The following is a 20,761-nucleotide window of genomic DNA, read 5'->3' as shown; positions in this document are numbered from 1 at the left end:
AATGCATTGCCTGATAGAGTGGTGAGAATGAGCACCTCAATGCATTTAAGCAGTGGTATGATAGACTTTGTGTTTCCTAGGAGGGACCTCCCTCGATGAGTCTAGATAGACGTGTTTCTTAGAAAGGACCTCCCACGATTAGTCTTTTGACTCCATGGAGGCCTGAATAATAATAATAATACCTTTGGAAGTCTGGAATATAAATTATTTCCTATATAAGGCATGGTAGAAAAGTTCCAATCAATTACATCATTGGTATTATAAGTATCATTAACCAAAACCAGATCTGTCTTTTATGATCAACATCTGCAAGATGTTCTTTCTTATCTCAAATCAACAGCTTGTCTGTCCTATTTGGACAAACTACATGAGCAAGAATTTCTATACACTCCTGGGTATTTGTACAAAAGTGAGCTATCTTTAGAAGTCCTCTGGAGGCTACAAACAGTTTTAATTGGTTTTAATAGTCACTCTAATGTGATTTTGAAAAGAGATGCTATTTTAATTAATAGACTTCCAATATATGGTAGCATGATGAAGTCTTTGTATTGGATATTCTGGTTACTGGAAGTCAGGTTCAAAAATAAAATCCTCTCAACTATTTTCTCGCAATAGCCATAGAGAACAAAAAAATACTTACACAGTGTGAAGTTCAACCATGAGTCGGTCATTATTTTGCAAAAAAGAAATAGTGCTATTCTTTAAGGTGTGAATTATGTCTAATTTCTGAGAAGTAGTGGAGGGATGAGGCATGAAGTTAACGTCCCATATGCATAAGTTTACAATGCACTTCAAAAGTAACACCACTTTCAAGATTTTTAGTGATGAGAACATCAAAGAAAGGGAGTTTTCCCTCTTTTTCAAGTCCCAATGTAAATTTGATAGCAGGTTTGCAAAAGTTAAGGGAACAGAGAAATTGTTGCAGGCTTGACCAAATAATAAAGATGTTATCTACATATCTACACCATAAAGCTGGTTTTAGGCTCATTTCAGTTAGGAAAGTCTTGTCTAAATTCTCCACAAAAATGACAGCTAAGAGAAGACAGGGGGATGCCCATAGCAAGTTCAAATTTTTGTTTCTAAAAGGTACTGTTCCACTGAAAAAAACTGAACCAGAGATAATGTTCAAATAAATCACTAACATATGGCAGAAAGAGATCTGCAAGGAGTCCTAACACATCATCAACAGGACCATTAGTAAAAAGGGATACAATGTCAAGACTTGCAAGGATGTCAATAGATGATTCATATAAACTAGACAAAAGGGGATCAATTTTTAATATAAGATTCAAATGACTAAGTTTACATACTGCCAAAAATCACAAGCCTGATGTCCCATTAAGACCTGTAGTATATGGCATAAAATCTCTAACTTACACCCTATCTAAACATCTAGCTAATATATTAAGACAGCACATAAGGTCATCTGAATCTTACATCTTATTCTTAAAAAAAAATCAGTTTCTATCATAAGAATGATGACTGACTCAAAAGAAAACTCCTGATTCAATTCAATTTTTTTGCTCTCAATAGCTATTCAAAAAATTGATAGGATTTTATTTTTGAATCCTACCACTCCAATAATCAGAATATCTGATACAAAGACCTCATCACAATACTACAAATTGGAAGTCTATTGATTAAAAAGCATCACAACACATCACAATCTTTTCAAAAATCATCACATCAGAATGACTTGAAACCAACTCAAACTGTTTGGAGCCTCCTGAGGTGTCCTAAAGATAGCACACTTTTCTACAAATACCCAGGAGTATACAGAATTACATGCTCATGTGGTTTAGCTACACAGGAAAAACAAGTTGTGGATTTGAAATTAGAAAGAAAGAACATTGCAGATGTTGACCAGAAAAGAAAAGACAGATCTAGTTTGGCCAACTATACTTATAATACCAACCATGCAGTTGATTGGAACTTTCCTACAATGCCTTATACAGAAAAAAAAAAAAAAATTTATTCAAGACTTCTGAAAGAATCAGTTATAGTTATCGATTTGCACAGATCACTGAATAACAACTAAGGACTGATATTAAGTGGCACATGGAAATCTCTTATTAAATCTTTTAATATTGAAGGTGAGTTAGCCGATCTCATACGGTGGTAGAAGGGTTTTTTTTTCCTCCCGGAAACTCTGGTTTTTCATCCCTCGTACAGACAAATCGGCCTTCGAACACACGCAATTTACAGACAAAAAATACTGTTGTTGGTGACGATGGGCGATAGATGGCAGTAGCGTTGCAGTTGGAGAATTAAGTAATAGTGGAGAGGATGAGATGTATTTAGTGAAATAGAGTAGTGTGCCCTCCCACGATGAGTCCTTGGACTCCCTGGAGGTGTCACATAATAATAATAATGATAATAATCTTTTAATGTTAAAAATTTCAACTTCCAACAATCACCTTCTATCATTAACTGCAGGCAGCTAATGCATGCTATCATTAATACTGGTCATCATCAGTACATTAGCATAATCACAAGATGAAGATACAAGAAAGAATCTATTCATTATTTACAAAACTGAGTCACATGCCGGATCCCACCTAGTCGATGGTTGCACTAAAATAAGATTACAATTAAGCTCTAAATTTAAAATTAAGTTATTTGAAATAAATTTAATTTAATTGCATAATGAAATGACAGAATTGTATCAAATTTAAAAAAATAAACTAAAATAATAATAATACAAGGAGTCTTCAAAAAAAAAAAAAAAAAAAAAAAAGATGAACTTTTTAAATAGTGCACCAACCGGCATAGAGCACGTGCTGCGGTTACTGAGCTAACCTAGCGGCAGATTCGACAACAAACTGCCATTTGTCCCGTTCTGCTATGAGCATTAGTCGTTGAGTTACATCCACTGGAGTGAGGACGTACACAAGTTGTTTGTCAGATTAGTGACAAAGTGACAATGAAAGAGCTTGAAGCAAAAAGTGTGTGTGTGTGTGTGTGTGTGTGTGTGTGTGTGTGTGTGTGTGTGTGTGTGTGTGTGTGTGTGTGTGTGTGTGTGTGTGTGTGTGTGTGTGAAATTTTGCTGCAAACTTGGTAAAAATTTTACAGACATTTCAATTGCTTAACCAAGCATACAGGGAAGACTGTATGAGTAGAATGCAGTGCTATGAGTGGTTTAAGCATTTTAAAAAGGGCAGAACGTCAGTTGGTGAAGATCCAAAGCATGGACAACCTTCCACATCAACAGACAGTGAACATGTCGAGAGAGTTCGTGCTGTGATTTGTGGAAATCATTGTTAAACTGTCCAAGAAGTTGCTGATGAAGTGGGCATCAGCATAGCATTTTGCAATCAAATTTTGACTGAAAAACTTCAGATGTCATGTCAGTGCAAAATTTGTGCTGCATTTGTTGACTGATGATGAGAAAGAGAAACTGTTGAAAACAGACAGGAACTGCTTGCCAATGCAAATGGAATTGAAAACTTTCTTAAGAACATCATAACAGGAGATGAGACATGGGTTTCCAAATCATAGAGGAGATTCAGGAAAATGTGATAATAGAACTGCATCCATCACAGAAAGAACGTTCCAGGAAGTATTCCAACAATGGAAGAAATGTTGGGAATGGTGTATCACCAGTAGAGGGGGACTACTTGGAAGGAGACACAGCTTAAAATGTTGTAAAATGAGCAATAAAGTCTTTATAACAAAAGTTCAGTCTTTTTTAAATATGTCTTGTAATTAAAATGGATGGGGGGGGGGGGGGTTATTGCTTGCCTTTTATAAGGATGGGATCTCAAATCTTAGCAATAGAGAAACAGTCATTCCAATTTAAATTTGGGCGGTGGAGAGATGCTTCAGCACTCACGTTTTCATCATGCACTGATGGAAAAGGTGAGTATTGGACAATGGGACATCATTGTTCTTGTAGTCATTTGTCTCACAACAGAATATCCTGTTTGTCTAAAGTACGAGTGGAGGCACTCAGAAGGAATTTGGTAAACCAGGGGGGGATCTTTCGTGGGCAGTAACCAAAAGAAGATTTTAAGTATAGGAACTAAATTATATCTTTTCAGGATCTAAGCAATTGGCTCAGAGATGCCTGCAATACATGGGATAGGGACTTGCCTTACAGGTTCAGGGTTTTTGGCAATGGGCTTTCAAGAGTCCAAGATTCATTTAAACTTCCTTGAGATGAAACCATTCTGTAGTAAGATATACCAGATGGTGTTCAATTCTTGTTGGAGAGCTTGGAAATTGGAGCAGATAACGTGCGCTGTTCAGCAAAGATTTGATGATGCCTATTTTTTGAGATAGACAATAAACTGAATCTTGCTGTATACAGCAACTTGTAAAGAATATGGTGAATAAAAGTAGCAAGTATTTTAGAAGGGATATGAGAGAGGAGGACATCCAGGAAGGCTAATTGGACATCCTTTCCTTTTTCCATAGTAAAGCTGATGCATGGGTTGAAGGATGCTGATTTTCGTTAAAAAGGTAAGTAGAGATTCTTCTGAGTCTGGACAGATGGGAAACACATCATCTACATAGCAAATCCAAAAAGAAGTTTGGGGTTGTATTGAAGAGAATAGGAATTCTTCAAGATATTCTAAGTAGATTTTTAATTTAATTTAATGCAATGCTGTGTCATTTCAATATGTAATTAAATTTTTATTTTATTTAAAATTGCATAATTTAAAATTTAGGCCTTTATTATAATCTTATTTTATTGTAACCACCTACTGGGTAGCATCTGGCATGTGACTCAGGTAAATAGAATTAGCATTCTTTGTTGCAGCTTCACCTTGTGATGATTGTCCAGATACACTTATGATGACCAGTTAGTTTCTTGTTGAAATATTTGCAGTAATAAAATTACTATATTCTTCTGAATATATGTTTTTAATAAATGTTATAATAGCACAAATTCCATTAAAAATTCATATTAAGGCATGAACATTTGTTTTACAACAGGTGGGAGTACTGTGTATGACATTTTTATCTTAATGAACGTCACTGAACAAGGCACAGAACTTAGCTCATCATCATCAAATTCCTGACATGTACCCTCAAGGGGTGTATAGGATATGATAGTACTACATGAAAAACTGATATCATTAATAACTTCTTATCTACAATTTTCCTCCAAATCAATCTGTTACCTGTCAAGACTACAATATTATCAGATCTTTTATTTCTCTTTTTCTAAGGCACTTTTTACTGTATCAATCCACCTTATATCTTGATCTTCCTCTGGGTATTTTTCCTGCCAACCTGGCAGAGAAAACTTGTTTTGCTAATCTTTCCTCTCCCATTCTGTTTAAGTGACCATAACAGCTGAGATTAGCTCTGCTAACACATTCCTAATCTTGCTCATGACTCTCATAACTGCGGTCTCTAGTCTTTGAGATAGATGTTTTATTTCTAACCCAGCTCCCAGATCCACAAGTTAAAATTGGTTTGAACACTGTCTTGTATACAGCTGATTTAGTGTTTTAACTAATTTCTCGTTTATTGCATATGAATTTATTCAGTTGACTTCCTACCATACCAGTTTCGTTGATTCTGTTGTCTATTTCCATAATTAATTTACCATCTTCATTAAAAATCATGCCTAAGTAGCTGATATGTTTTACTTGTTCTATAGGTTCTCCATTCACAATGCAGTTGATATTTTCAATTAGAAGACCAAAGTTGTGAAATTCTGGTCTAATTAAATTCAGAATTAGCAAAAGAATTTATTTCTTTGTCAGTAGAATTTTTTTTTATTCCTGCAATGAAATTTGAGTGAGTGTCAGAGAAAAAGTATCTCTTATGAAATCTTTTTAAATGATTTTTTTTTTTTTTTTGGAAATAATTATATTTGTATATTGTCTATATTAATTATACAATGTTTTTTATAATTACATTTCTCTCTTCTAATTTAAGAGACTATGATATGTGAATGTAACATATCAGATTTATTTTTAAAATTGAAGAAACAAAAACTTTTAAAGTAAATAAAGATACTGGAAAGGATCCAAGAATACTAAAATACTACTCATGGTATGAACCTAGCATAACTGGTTTTTGCAGGTATTAAGGAAATAACATTAAGGAAATACACACACACACACACACACACACACACGTTTCACACATATATGTGTGTTTCACTTTGAATTTAAATGTAAACTCACATTTTAAAATATATTTATAAAAAGAATGGAAATCAGAGTCAATTTATATACATTTTCCTATAAATTCTTATATTTTTACCTTTGATTCATCTAAGAATTTCTGAGCAGCCATTGTAATAAAACGAAGGTCAGCTTGATGAGCAATTACATCACTGGCAAATGCCTGAATAATAATAATAATAATAAAATAAATCTAAGTTACTTTGACAAGTATATATAAAAAAGTCAAAATAAAATTATTTCAAACAATAACTGCCAGAAAATAACGAGAACACAAATACATTTTTTTTTAACTCCAGTTCCTGAAGAACTTAAAATTATCTTCTATTAAAGCTCGATGAAGCTACTCTTTATAGCAATAGTACTGTAGAATCTTTAATAACAGCAATAGGCTTGGCATCCTCATACTATTTCAAACATGGACGAATGTATTACACCATTAAAGTAACCATCACTTAATGGTATAAACAACACCATGAGTTGCACATGAGATATAGTTAAATACATGGTAGCATTTTCTCTTGTCCTTACTGAAAATCCAATCCATTTACCACTATCATTCTCCCTACTATCAAAACAAGGGGAAGCAACTACTTAATGCTGTTGTCTCCACACTTGAGTGAGGAGGGCGAATTCATGTAATAAAGCATTAATATGGTTCAGATTTTCTTGAGCATATCTGGACCAAAATTAAAAATATCGTTTACTGGACAACAGAATAATGATTCTGTTTCCGTCCTCTAAAGCTCTGCAATAACCAACCTTCCTTTTCTATAGCATCTTGTTTTTACTGCAGATGTTCCTACTAGAAATGGATGTCTAATTATCTAACCATTTTTTAGAAACTTTTTGCAATGCCATTCATACATAACTAATTAACAGAGATTTTAACCATTCTAGCTGAGGTTTCTCCCATTGATCAGGCTCCAACAAAAAGACCCCTTCTCAAAGTTCGTCGATTGGTAGAGCCTCTGCTACTAATGGCACAGTCAAGTAAGTTTGAGTGTGGTTAGTAGTTGGAAGGGAACCAATCATTCGATGCAGTTGGCACACTCTCCCTCAATGAGTCTCTGGACTCCCTGGAGGTGTCAAATAATAATAATATACCATAAGTTATCATCATCTTCAAACTAGGTGTTGAATTTTTGCTTATGTAGGTCCTTTACTTCTGGCAAGTAGGGCACAGATATTTATTACATAAAAAAATTCATATTTTTGAACTGTAAACCACATTAGTACTACAACTTAAAGATTTTAAAATAATAAGCACCTTATATAAGTCTGAATTTTCTTTTAGATGAGCTAAATGACTCAAACTTCTTTCTTTACTGATCTGCATATGCTGTGCTTCAGTTAACCATTCAGTGAAATTTAACAATTCTGCCTGTAACAAAAAATAAATAAATAAATAAAATAAAATAAAATAAATCAGAAAATCAAGTTTTTGATTAAAACAAAAATTCATATTCAAAATTAAAATAAAAATTGAAATGTTAAAATATTTAAATCATTATTACTTGCTAAATGTCTAAATTCACTATTCCATCATTTTTAAATTAGCATGCAGACACATTAAATAATTAGGTCTATAGAGCTGACTCTCAATGCTGCAAACACTGTATAACAAACTTTCTCATTAGAAGAAGAAACTACTGTAAGTCTCCCAATCCAACTATTTTAAAAGAAATTCACTACAGAAAGCTATCCCCCCTATAATCTTCCTGTGGTCCCTATATGTGTTTGCTATAATTAGTCAACTGTGCATCAAATTTAAGAATAAAATTAAATAATAAAAAAAAGTAATTTTTCTCTATTTTGATTTTATTCTGTGTATGCTGCAATGCAAAAACACTCATGCTGGTGGGTGCCCTGCAAAAAATTCTAATTGATATACCTGGGAAGAGAACAAACTTGAAACTTATTACTTCAATCAGAAGAATGAAATCATACAAAAACACAAATTCTCAGACTAATTCTGACTATTAGAAAATATGCTGCTTATCAAAATCTTTTACATTCTCAATGTGTCAGTTTAGAGAATTTTTACAGCAATCCTATCCACTCTGGCCATCCAAATCAGCAGGGTAATAGCTTACCACAAGGCAATGAAAATCGCCATCATCAAATTCCTGCCATGTACCCTCAAGAAGTGTACAGGATATGATAGTACTACATGAAAAATTTACATCATTACTAACTTCCAATCTGCAATTTTTACCCAAATTAGTCTGTTACCTGTCAAGACTCCAACATTATCAGATCTTATCTTTCTATTTTTCTAAGGCACTTTTTACAGTATCAATCCACCAATATCTTGGTTTTCCTCTGGGTCTTTTTCCTGCCAACCTGACAGAGAACGGTGTTTGGCAAATCTTTCCTCTCTCATTCTGTTTAAGTGACCATAGCCATCTATTCATGACCCCAAACCTTTCTCAGGATTCTCATATCTCTAGTCTTTGGTCAAGTGTTTTACTTCTGATCCAGCTCTCAGATGCATAAGTTAAAATTGGTTTGAACACTGTCTTGCATAAATCTAATTTAGTGTTTTGACTAATTTCTCTCTTATTCCATATAAATTTATTCAATTTACTTCCTACCATACCAGCTTTGTTGATTATGTTGTCTATTTCTATATTTAATTTACCATCTTCACTAAAAATCGTGCCTAAATAGCTGAAATGGTTTACCTGTTCTATAGGTTCTCCATTCCCAATGCAGTTGGTAATTTCAATGCTTCTACCTATTTTCGTTGTTTTTGTCTTGTTATTGCTGACCTTTGTGCCATAACAGTGCCATGACAAGATACCAAGAGAGAAGGTATTCAAAACAATACAGTTACATGGTGTCAGTGGGGCATTATATCAAGTAATACTTAGTCTTTATTTGAGTTGTAAGTCAGCAGTCTCTACTGCCATCTTCAGTTGTCGGCAGTAGAGAAATACCTCTGTAATTCGCACATTCAGTTTTATTTCACTTTTTATATATGGGTACTATGAGAGTCTACTCCAATCATCCGGAATTCATCCCCCTGTTCAGGCCTTCTGAACTATACAGTGCAGCCACTGTAAAACTTTTATATCTCCATACTTGAGCATTGCTGGTCGAATATCATGTACTCCAGCTACCTTCCCACATTTCAGCCTTTTTCTACAAGTATGGATATGTATTCCTGATTGCATGCTTGGTCAGTGTTTTTTTTTTTATCACTGTGCTGTCATTGATTGTTTCAATTAGCAATTTTTCAAAGTAATTACTCCATACTTCAAGGATATCTTTTTCTCCAGTTTTCATCTCTACTTCCTTTTACAGCACTCTTTCCTCCATTTCTGAGCATCTTCAACAACCTCCAGAATATCTTGCCACCTTCCTGATATTTATTTTCTATGCTCTAGCCAAACAATGACTTTTGTTTAGCTAGTTTACACAGTGTTCAGGTTTCTTACATTTATCTCTACATTCTGTAAGAGCAGAAGCTGACTTACTCATAAGGAACTTTTGGTATGCTTTCTTCTTTGCCTTCACTACTTCCTTTACTTCCTGTGTCCACCATGGAGTTCTGTTTTTTTATCCTTGCAGACAACTTCACCTAATGCCTCTCTGGCTGAGTCAATCAGTGTTTTCTTCAGGGCTTGCCACTGAATCTCCAAGGTTTGTTTCCTGTTCTCAAACTCTTCCATTTTTTACTGGATAATGTTTTCGTATTTTAGTCTACTGTTCACATCTGAGAGCTGCTCAACTTTTATTCGCTTTAAAACTTTCTTACGTGTTCTTCTTTTCAATATGAAATTCAATTTTATTGTGCTCAAGACTAAATGGTGATAATCACTACCAACAATGAAAATCACTTATCACCTAAAGACTTTAATAAAAATTAATGCAAAAAACTGGAATTTGATCCACAGCAGAGGAACTATTCAGGTGGCAAGTGAAGCCAGCAACAGCTTTAACCTTGTGGCTACAAAAACCAAGCTTCTGCAAAGTTTATCAGGACTAGTATAAAGTTCAAACTTTTTATCTTATTGTAACTTTAATAATAATATGAATTTATTAATCAATAAGAGTATAACATATACAAGTTTCATAGAAACCTAAAATATTACAAATGTTTAGATATTTTAATAAGATATTTTACTTAAGAAATAAATGAAATCTGATACAGCCAAGAGAAGTATCGAGTTCTTCAATAAATTTGGCATATTTTCCCACTAAAAATATTGTAAAAAAAATTACACATTACAAATTAAAGTAGGCAATCAATCTGCATGCACTACAAAACACATTATTTTTTATTTAGCTTATCATAAGCACCTCCATAGCGCAATTGAAAGAACAACGGTACGTTGCACCATTCGATTGGAAAAGGCTAAGTTCGATTCTCGTTATGACAGGAGGAATCTTTATATGGACTTTTTCAATCAAAGGTGAGTTAGCCAATCTCATATGGAGGTAGCAGGGTTTTTTCTCTCCTGGAAACTAGGATTTTTCATCCCACATACAGACAAATTGGCCCTTCAGAACACACCAAATTTACAGACAAAAAATACTAGCTGTGGTGGTGGGCAGTAGATAGTGCTGATGTAGATGATTGGTGTAGTGGTGGAGACAGAGTTGTACAATAGGTGTCCTGCCACGATGAGTCTCCAAACTCCTTGGAGGTGTCACGAATAATAATAATAAATTAGCTCTGAACTAATATGATATAGACTGCATAAAAAGATTGTCTATACTTCAAGTCAAGCATGTAAAGGAGCAAGTATTTGGCCACAGTGAGCCCTGAGACTGAAAGATGAAACACTATTCTGCAGTAACTTCATCATTCAAGATCAGTTTACGTGACCATCACATGGTTTAATCAAGGTACCAGAGCCTCTGTAGCTCATTCAGTATAGGCAAAGCCCTTTGGTCTGAAAAACCTGGGTTTGATTCCCATTCATGATGTGAGGAACCTTTATCTGGTCTCTTTCAACTAAAAGTGAGTTAGTTTCATAGGGAGGTAGAGGATTTTTTTTCACCCGGAAACTTGGGTTTTTTGTCCCTCAAAACACACAGGGATTTACAGTCATAAAATACATACTTAATCTCTCAAGGACTCAGCCCATCCTAAGGGATGGGAGAGGAAATGGGGGACCCCCATACAAAATAAATAAAGGTGCCAAACTCATGTTGAACTGCACAGGCCCACTTGGCATCAGTCTTTCCCTCCAACTCTTGTTTCGATAACCAAGGCTAATTTCCTTCCAGTATTCCACCATCTACAGCATGCCTTTCCTGATCTTTCATCAGAACAACACCAGAAAAATACTCAAAAGCCTTGATGCTAAGAAGTCTCCTGGCCTTAATGGTATCCTTCCAGTTGTACTAAAAGTTTCTGCTGCAGAACTAACACCCATCCTGTATCTCCTGTACAAGCTCTCATACTCAGATGATATCCATCCTACAGCTTGAGCAAATTATATCCAGCCTGTTCCTAAAAATGAAAATAAAAGTCAACTCAACCATCAATCTATAGCCTCTATTGCTCTCACTACAATACGCTTTAATATAATAGAAAAGGAGTCGACAGCTAGATGCTTCACTACTTGGAGACTCACCAATTACTTAATGATCGGCAATTTGGATTTTGCTAGTCCCACTGCATAAAAGATCTTCTAGCCAACATTACCAACCATTGCATACAAAGCAATGGTAAAGTTTGAGAAACTCAAGTGGTCACTCTAGATATTTCCAAGGCATGTCATTGAGTCTGGTGTCATGATCTTATGATCTGTCTGATATCATTTGCTAGTAGACTGCAGCTTCCTCTCCAGTCATTCACTGTAAGTCATCATGGTCAATAATTTCCTTTCATCAGATTCTTCAATCAATACTAGATTACTCTAGGGCTCTGTGCTTTCACTTACATTCTTTCTCCTATACATTGTCATTCTCTCGTTCTCTCTCTTTCTAACATCCAATTCTATTCACAGTTTTGCTGATGGTAGTACCCTTGCTCAAAAAATATATATATTTTGAGCAAGGTATTCTACAACCAATAGCTTAAGCACAAATCTCCCTGCCATGGTGAGTTTAATGCCACCAAAATGCAATTGTCTCATTTCCTCAAAGAAAGAGCATGTTTTGCTCTCCCTCACTCAATATTGGGCTGAGTCTCTGTAGCTCAGTTGGAAAGACTTGGGCGATTCCCGTCCATGGCGTGAGGAACCTTTATCTGGTCTCTTTCGATGAAAGGTCAGTTGGCCAGTCTCATATGGAGGTAGGAAGTTTTCTTCACTGGGAAACTCGAGGTTTTCATCCTCCAGAACGGGCAAACTGGCCTTATGAACATGCATGGATTACAGACAAGATTACTTAAGACAATTCCTCAAGCCATAGGTCTGATTCACTGTAGAATCAGACCTCTTTTGGATAAAATAGGGGGTATTGAGATGCTGTACCTCCCCATAAAAGGGCTCATGGCTGTTGTACCATCATACAAAATAAAAATATATATATTGGGCTCACCAACCAGGATCAGATTTCTGTTCTTTGACACTGACTTTCACATCAAGCTTATCCTGGTATAAACACAAATGTATCCATAGCCTCTACAGCCTCCAAAAACCTTGTTATTTGCTCAACTCCTGACAGTTTATAAATCTCAAATCTGCCTGACCTCAGAATACTATTCTCACATTTCAGGTGAGAATAGTATTTCACCTAACTCTTCTCTCAGAACTCTTAACTGTCATCAAAAGAAACGTTTATTTAATAGATGCCTCTCTCATTGACTCCCTCCAGTCACTTTCCTGTTAAATCTTTTTCTTTTTTTTTTTTTAATTATTTCTATGAACACTTAAAAAACACCACTAAACAAGCCACTATCATTTATCCACTTTACACCAATCATCTATGAGCAGCTACTCGTCAACACCCATGTATAGTTCAGCTCCAACTTACAGAACCAACTTCTCATCTTCTTCCTTCATACCTTATACCTCTGCTCTTAGGAACACTCCTCCAATGATTAAATTCCACGTCTTCAGAGAAATGCAATAAATTTCTTTCTTCTCTCAGACCACTTGTCGACACACACAAATAGCTCAGTGATAGGATTTCGGATCTCTTGTGTATGGGACTGATATATACATTTTCAGTCTCACATTAAGCCTTATATGCTGGTTTAAACTCATACTTTATTCTTCTTACTCAAAGAAAACTTTTAGTCTTTACGGATATGATAATACTACATGAAAAAATTACATCATTACCAACTTCCTATCTACAATTTTTATCCAAATCAGTCTGTTACTTGTCAAGACTCGAACAATATAAGATCTTATATTTCTATCGTCTAAGGCACTTTGTACCGTATCAATCCACCTATATCTTGGTCTTCCTCTGGGTCGTTCTGCTGCCAATCTGGCAGAGAACACTTGTTTTGCTAATCTTTCTTCGCCCATTCTGTTTAAGTGACCATACCACCTGAGATTAGCTCTGCTAACGCATTCCTGGATGCTGACAATGTCAAGTTCTTTCCTAATATCCTCGTTTTTAATATGATATTGCCATTGATGCCATCTGTTCACACCTATAATATTTCTCAGGAGTCTCATATATGTAGTCTCTAGTCTTTGGTCAAGTGTTTTACTTCTGACCCAGCTCTCAGATCCATAAGTTAAAACTGGTTTGAACACTGCCTTGTATACAGCTAATTTACAGTTCCGACTAATTTCTCTCTTATTGAATATGAATTTATTCAATTGACTTCCCACCATACCAGCTTTGCTGATTCTGTTGTCTATTTCTATATTGAATTTACCATCTTCACTAAAAATTGTGCCTAAGTAGCTGAAATGTTTTACTTGTTCCACAGGTTCTCCATTCACAACACAGTTGACATTTTCAATGATTCTGCCTATTTTCATTGTCTCTATCTTTTTATTGCAGACCTTCATACCATATCTATTACAACAGTTATTCAATTTAGTCAGAGAATTTTGCAGACTTGTAGCGGATTTATTTAGGAGTATAACATCATCCGCATAAAGCAAAGAGCTAAGATTAACATCTCCAATTTGGATATCAGGTTTAATACCATTTCCCTTCATAATGTGATCCATATAGATAATGAATAACAGAGGAGATAATGTACATCCTTGTCTCACACCAGATTTAATATTAAACCATCTTCCTGTACTTCCTTCTATTCTAACTGCTGACTTACAACTCAAATAAAGACTAAGTATTGCTTGATATAATGCCTCATTGACACCAAATAACTGTAGAGTATTGAATAGCTTCTCTCTTGGTACCTTGTCATATGCCTTTTCCAAATCGACAAAACTTAAATACAGATCTCTGTTATATTCCCATGCTTTCTCAACTATTTGTCATAAAGTGAAGATCTGATCCTGACAGCCTCTATTTGGCCTGAATCCAGCTTGTTCTTCACCAAGCTTTTCTTCCACAATTCTTCTCAACCGTTTCTCAAGTATACTTGCATAGATCTTCCCAGGAACACTCAATAGGGAAATACCTCTGTAATTCTCACATGCAGTTTTATTGCCCTTTTTATATATGGATACTATGAGAGCTCTACTCCAATCATCGGGAATTCGTCCCTCTGTCCAGGCTTTCTGAATTATGCAGTGCAGCCACTGTAAGACTCTTATATCACCATATTTCAGCATTTCTGGTCGAGTATCATCTACTCCTGCTGCTGTTCCACATTTCAAGCCTTTGATGGCTTTTTCTACTTCAAGTATGGATATGTATTCTCTCCACTGCATGCCTGGTCAGTGTTTTTTACCACTGTGCTGTCATCACTGCTTGTTTCATTTAGCAATTTTTCAAAGTAATTACTCCATACTTCAAGGATATCATCTTTTTCTCCTGTTTTCATGTCACCTTTATCATCTCCAACTCCTTTTACAGCATTCTTTCCTCCATTCCTAAGCTTCTTCAACAACCTCCAGAATTTTTTGCCACCTTCTTGACATTTATTTTCTATATTCTTACCAAAGTCTTCCCATGACTTTTGTTTAGCTAGGTTATACACAGTGTTTAGCATTCTTGCATTTCTCTCTATATTCTCTAAGAGCACAAGATGACTTATTTGACAGGAACTTTTGATATGCTTTCTTCTTTTCCTTCACTGCCTCTTTAACTTCCTGTGTCCACCAGGGAGTTCTGATTTTTTTATCCTTACAGACAACCTCACCACATGCTCTCTGGCAGAATCAATCAATGTTTTCTTCAGAGTTTGCCACTGAATCTCCAGGGTTTGATTCCTGTTCTCAAATTCATTCATTTTTTCTTCAATAATCTTTGTGTATTTTAGTCTACAGTTCACATCTGAGAGCTGCTCAACTTTTATTCGCTTTAAAACTTTCTTACATGTTATTCTTTTCAATATGAAATTCAATTTTATCCTGCTCAAGACTAAATAGTGATCACTTCCAATTTCAAATCCTCTGTACACTCTTGTGTCCTGCACAAGGGAGAAAACATCACTATCAATAATAATATAGTCAATGAGACTTTTCTTATTCCTAGCCTCTTCTCTCCATGTGAATTTGTGCACATTTTTATGTTAGAACATGGTGTTAGTAATAACCAGTCCATGTCCTGAGCAGAAATCCAACAGATATTTGCCATTATTATTAGCTTTGCTCTTTTCTCCAAATTTTCCCAAAATATTTTTGTATGTGTCACAATCATTTCCTACTCTGCTATTTAGATCCCCAACAAGGACCAACTTTTCCTTTTTTATTGTGTCAGTTGCTTTTTCTAAAGCCTCAAAAAATTCCTCCATTTCTACCTTAGTAGAACCTTCTGTGGGACCATAGGCACAAATAAGTCTCATTGTCCAGTTCCCCATTCTCATATTTGCCAACATTATTCTACTTGAGACTGCCTGCAATTCAAGAAGATTAGCCTCGTATTTTGTGTTGAATACTATGGCTACTCCTTTTCCTTGATTGTCATTGCCTGAATATAACATTTTGTATTTATTGCTCAGAAAGATCTCACCAGTTTTTGTCTTTTTTGTTTCAGTCACCCCTATTATGTCGATCTGGTACTTATCTAATTTCTCAGCTAGCTCCATTTCTTTGCCATTCAGGCTTCTTATGTTGATAGTACCGATCTTTAACTCTGGTGATGTTGAGTTGGGGTGTGTTTTCAGACTTGTTCCAGTAGCTGACTTTTCGCTGTTTGCCCTCATAATTTCTGTAAGTGAAAATATAACATGAAATGTATTTGTAAAACTTTTGCAAACAGCTGACTGTAGATTACAAATTATTATAAGTACCTGCTTTGACAAATACAACATTATGAGCTTATTTCTTTTGTCAAAACAGTAAAATAAAGTAACACATTTTGAATTGTCTATGAAAACTTTCAAACCAGTAGAAAATTAGAATAGTTATTTATAATTGTTTTATTTATAATTTGAAGGGGGAAGATGCATTTAGAAATCTTCAAAATGAACACAAATTTTCAATTAAATATGTTTCATATCTTTTCACAATATCTATAGTGATTAAGAACTGGATTTTATAGGAATGTACATCTTACAAAGAAAAGTGAAATCATCTGCAACAATTTTAAGCAAAAGGTGAAAGTGACTGAGTTTCTATTGAAATATCATTGGACATAACTTTCTGTTATTTAAAAAAAGTCTCACAATCCAAAGTTGAGTAATGCAATTTAATATCATTTGTTGTTCATATAAACAGGAAAACTCTTTTGTAAAACTGAAGTGTGAGGATTCATATAATAGTATTGGGGGGGAATGAAAGTTCATATATATATATATATATATATATTTCAATGAATGTTATTTGAAAACATTTATAAATATTTAAATCAATTATTTTCAATGAAAGCATTGAAAATAATGCAAAAATAATTTCTGCAATATCGTCTTATTCGATTATACTGATTTCAAGAACAAAAGACAGCATACTTGCTCTACCCAACATTGCTGATGATGCAATGTTGGGTAGAGCAATTGTGAGTGCACAAGATGTCAAAATTTTACAGGATGATTTGGATAGTTTGGAGGACTGGGCTAGGAAAAATGGATGTGAATTTAATGTTGCAAAGTGTAAGGTTATGCACTTTGGGGTGAAAAGAATGGCAGCAGTATATCGCATTGGTGGAATTATACTCCAGAAGATTGATGAGGCCAGGGATTTGGGAGTGTTGGTGGATAGGGAGTTGAAGTTTAGGGGGTACATTGCAAAAGTAACTAAAACAGCTCACCAAATCACTTGGCTTCTGAAAAATACTTTAACATGCAGAGACGAACAAGTTGTTGTTCCTCTGTATCGAGCCTTGATAAGACCCCATCTGGACTTCTGTGCCCAGCTATGGGCACCAGGGTTTCTTCGTGATGGGGAGGAAGTGGAGAAGGTCCAGAGACGAGTGACCAAGATGATAGCAGGTCTGTGGAAGGAACCTTATGAGAATAGGTTGAAGATTTGTGGGTTGCAGAAATTGGACGATAGGCGAAGGAGGGGTGATATGATTGAGACATTCAAATTACTGAAGGGTTTTTATAAGATTGATCCAGAAGATATTTTTGAAAATATGACTGGTGGTGGGAGGACTAGGGGCCATGCATGGAAGCTGGGCAAGAGCGTGGTTGACAAGGGTGTTAGAGCTAGGTTCTTTACTTGGAGAGTGGTAAATGAGTGGAATAAGCTTCCAGAGTCTGTTGTGGGTGCTACGACCGTGAATGAGTTCACGGCAAAATATGATAGATACTGTGTGAATGTTGAATAGTTGTTCTTGACATGATGTTAGGGCCTCCCTCGATGAGTCTGTTGACTCCTTGGAGTTTCCCAGAACAATAATAATAATACTTAAATATAAAGAGCCAATAGGCTTCATTTCGGCGATATAATCATTATTCAAATTAAGGGGATATTAAATCCCACATCGTTTTAAAACTGAATAAGAAACTCAAAGATTGGAATCAGAGAGTTTCATGCCGAATATAGTAAACTATAAAAGTATCGGCGGCCACTAGCGTGAGCTAATGCAAGTAGTCCTAGTACGTAGTACAATCTCAGGCAACTCGTTGCAAAGGTGGGGAAAGTTCTGATCGCTAATCTTGGTATTTTCCATAATGTAAAAACACATTTCCTAGGAAATGTATGCTGTTATTACATTATGGTGGGAGGTCACTACCCAGACCAGTTTCAGCCTTTTTTGAGGCTTCATCAGTGAGTAGCTAGACCAAATAGATGCCAAAGGGTATAGCGAAAAGAACTTATATACTCTGCTATACTAGTTGTCAAACAGGTGCAACCATTAAGTTACTTAAATATAAAAAGCCAATAGGCTTTATTTCGGCGATATAAACATTATTCAAATTAAGGTAATATTAAATCCCACATTGTTTGCCTTTGGTATCTATTTGGTCTAGCTACTCACTGCTATACCCTTTGGTATCTATTTGGTCTAGCTACTCGCTGATGAAGCCTCAAAAAAGGCTGAAACCGGTCTGGGTAGTGACCTCCCACCATAATGTAATAACAGCATACATTTCCTAGAAATATGTTTTTACATTATGGAAAATACCAAGATTAGCAAACAGAACTTTCCCCAACTTTGCAACAAGTTGCCTGAGATAGGACTACTTGCATTAGTTCACGCTAGTGGCCGCCGATACTTTTATAGTTTACTATATTCGGCATGAAACTCTCTGATTCCAATCTTTGAGTTTCTTATTCGGTTTTAAAACAATGTGGGATTTAATATCCCCTTAATTTGAACAAAAGACAACATGATTTCAAGATTTCTACCCCCCCACACACATCACCCCCTTTAAAAAAACCAGGTGTCTATAAAATTTACTGTTCCTGTGGCATCTGTTACGTAGGCCAGATGGGAAGATCAGGAGAAATTCATATGAATGAACATCAAAAAGATGTGCAAAAAAGGAGAGAATACAAATCAGGCCTAACTTCCCACACAACTTCCACTGCCCATAATGTACTTGGGCATAAATGAACATGTCTTATATTGCAAAAAAACTGTTTCACAAGAAAATTTAAGGAAGCTGCAAATATGCTTATAATCCCAATGCAACAAAAACCAGGGCCTAATTCTACACCAAGTTTGGTCAGCATTCATAAAAAATATACCTAAGTCAGACCTCAGACAGAGTAAACGTGAACAACAGAATGTGACAACATCCAGAATTGTTCAAACATAACATGAATTAACGTATGTATCGATTCTGCATTCGGATTTTTAATTTGATGAACATTAGACTGCCATAACAATGTCTAATGGACTATTTTGAGTAATTTCTCATTTCTTGTGTTTAAATTTTTATTTACCTTTATCCCCTGAAGATGTAAGTCAAAAGACATATGAAATTTGTTGGGTTTGTTTATCTTTATTTATCTTAATAAACACGTGGTAGCAATACCGAAATCTTTCTTTTGAAAGGACAGCAAGTTTGCATGTCTACAAAGATATCTATTGCTGAAGAGATATCTATCTTGTTGCATTTCAGAATAGATTATGTTCATTCACGTTGAAATTCATTCTTATCTTTAGTAACAGACAATAAATAAATTGTGCAGCAAAACATTCAAATACCGAAAGACAATGAAGGAAATTCCAAGTAAAATAGCATACTTCAAGTCAAGTGATACAAAGATCACTACATTACAGTTAAACTATTAATGGCTATACAATCACCATTAAGGGATTAATGGAAGTAGAGGGAAATTACATGATAAAAAGGCAGAATGCCGATCATGTTTTGATCCATGAAAAATCCAAAATTAGTCTGAGTATTTCATTCACTTCAGCCGATTAGGAGGTTAAGTTTCTCAACTCATCTATTATAATCTGACCTCTTTGATAAAAGATTTCTAATTGATAATCTCTATAGTAATTCCTCTCAAAGCTTTGTATATTTGAGCTATGATTTATTTTATAATAACAATCAATATTATATTTAGTACTTAAACTGACGAATTGTTTAAATTTTTCCCAGGAATAATAGTTCATTTACTAAAATAGTATTTGTCAATCTGAATGAGCCATTAAAAACTATGGGAAGTCTTGTTATAAACAAGACTCCCCATTTGTCTATACCAATGTTATAAATAAATGGGGAGTCTCTTCAATATTCTACATGTGTCTGATGCATCTACCCTTTACTTTCCCTACTTTCTAACATCAGACTTACTTTTCTTGTATGGCAAATCTACTTTTTGCTGAGGTATAACAAATAACATTTATGAATTCTGAATACAATAGCTTTCATTGTTAAAAAACAATAAATAAATGAACAAACATTACTGTGAATTTCTCCAACTCTTCAAGTGCAGTAGTCAATCGCCTAAATAACTTTTCACTTTCATTGCAAGCTCTATCATAACGACTCTTTAATGTATCAGATTTCTTTGAAATAAGTTGAATCTCTTCTTTGCTAAGGACTTCTTCGGCTTGTTGTATTAGCTGAGAAACCTGATCACTGCATTTGGATATTTCACGTTGATGCCCTTCAAGATCAAATTTAATCTTCTGAAATAAAAATTAATTCTATATTTTATTATGATTCACCACAGCACATTATTCTATAGTATAGTTTGTATAGAGTAAGCAAA

At 34.9% G+C, this 20,761-nt stretch overlaps 1 protein-coding gene across 1 annotated transcript in view; it reads right to left on the bottom strand.

Annotated features, from left to right (window-relative positions):
- Nucleotides 1–20,761, bottom strand: part of shot (dystonin-like protein short stop) — a 1,304,552-nt gene that overhangs the window by 755,936 nt on the left and 527,855 nt on the right. Inside the window, exons 34-36 of the mRNA XM_090402172.1 lie at nt 20,454–20,678; nt 7,414–7,527; nt 6,223–6,306 (exon numbers count right to left, since the gene is read on the bottom strand). Coding sequence (XP_090258298.1) covers nt 6,223–6,306; nt 7,414–7,527; nt 20,454–20,678 — 423 coding nt within the window. The remainder of the gene's footprint in view (nt 1–6,222; nt 6,307–7,413; nt 7,528–20,453; nt 20,679–20,761) is intronic.

Source organism: Typopeltis vanoorti, chromosome 12 (genome assembly GCF_054136105.1).
Source record: "Typopeltis vanoorti isolate ZY-2024b chromosome 12, IOZ_Tvanoo_1.0, whole genome shotgun sequence".
In the NCBI taxonomy this organism is placed as follows: Eukaryota; Metazoa; Arthropoda; class Arachnida; order Uropygi; family Thelyphonidae; genus Typopeltis; species Typopeltis vanoorti.
Note: the sequence above shows the minus strand (reverse complement) of the source record. Positions and strands in the feature narration are given on the sequence as shown.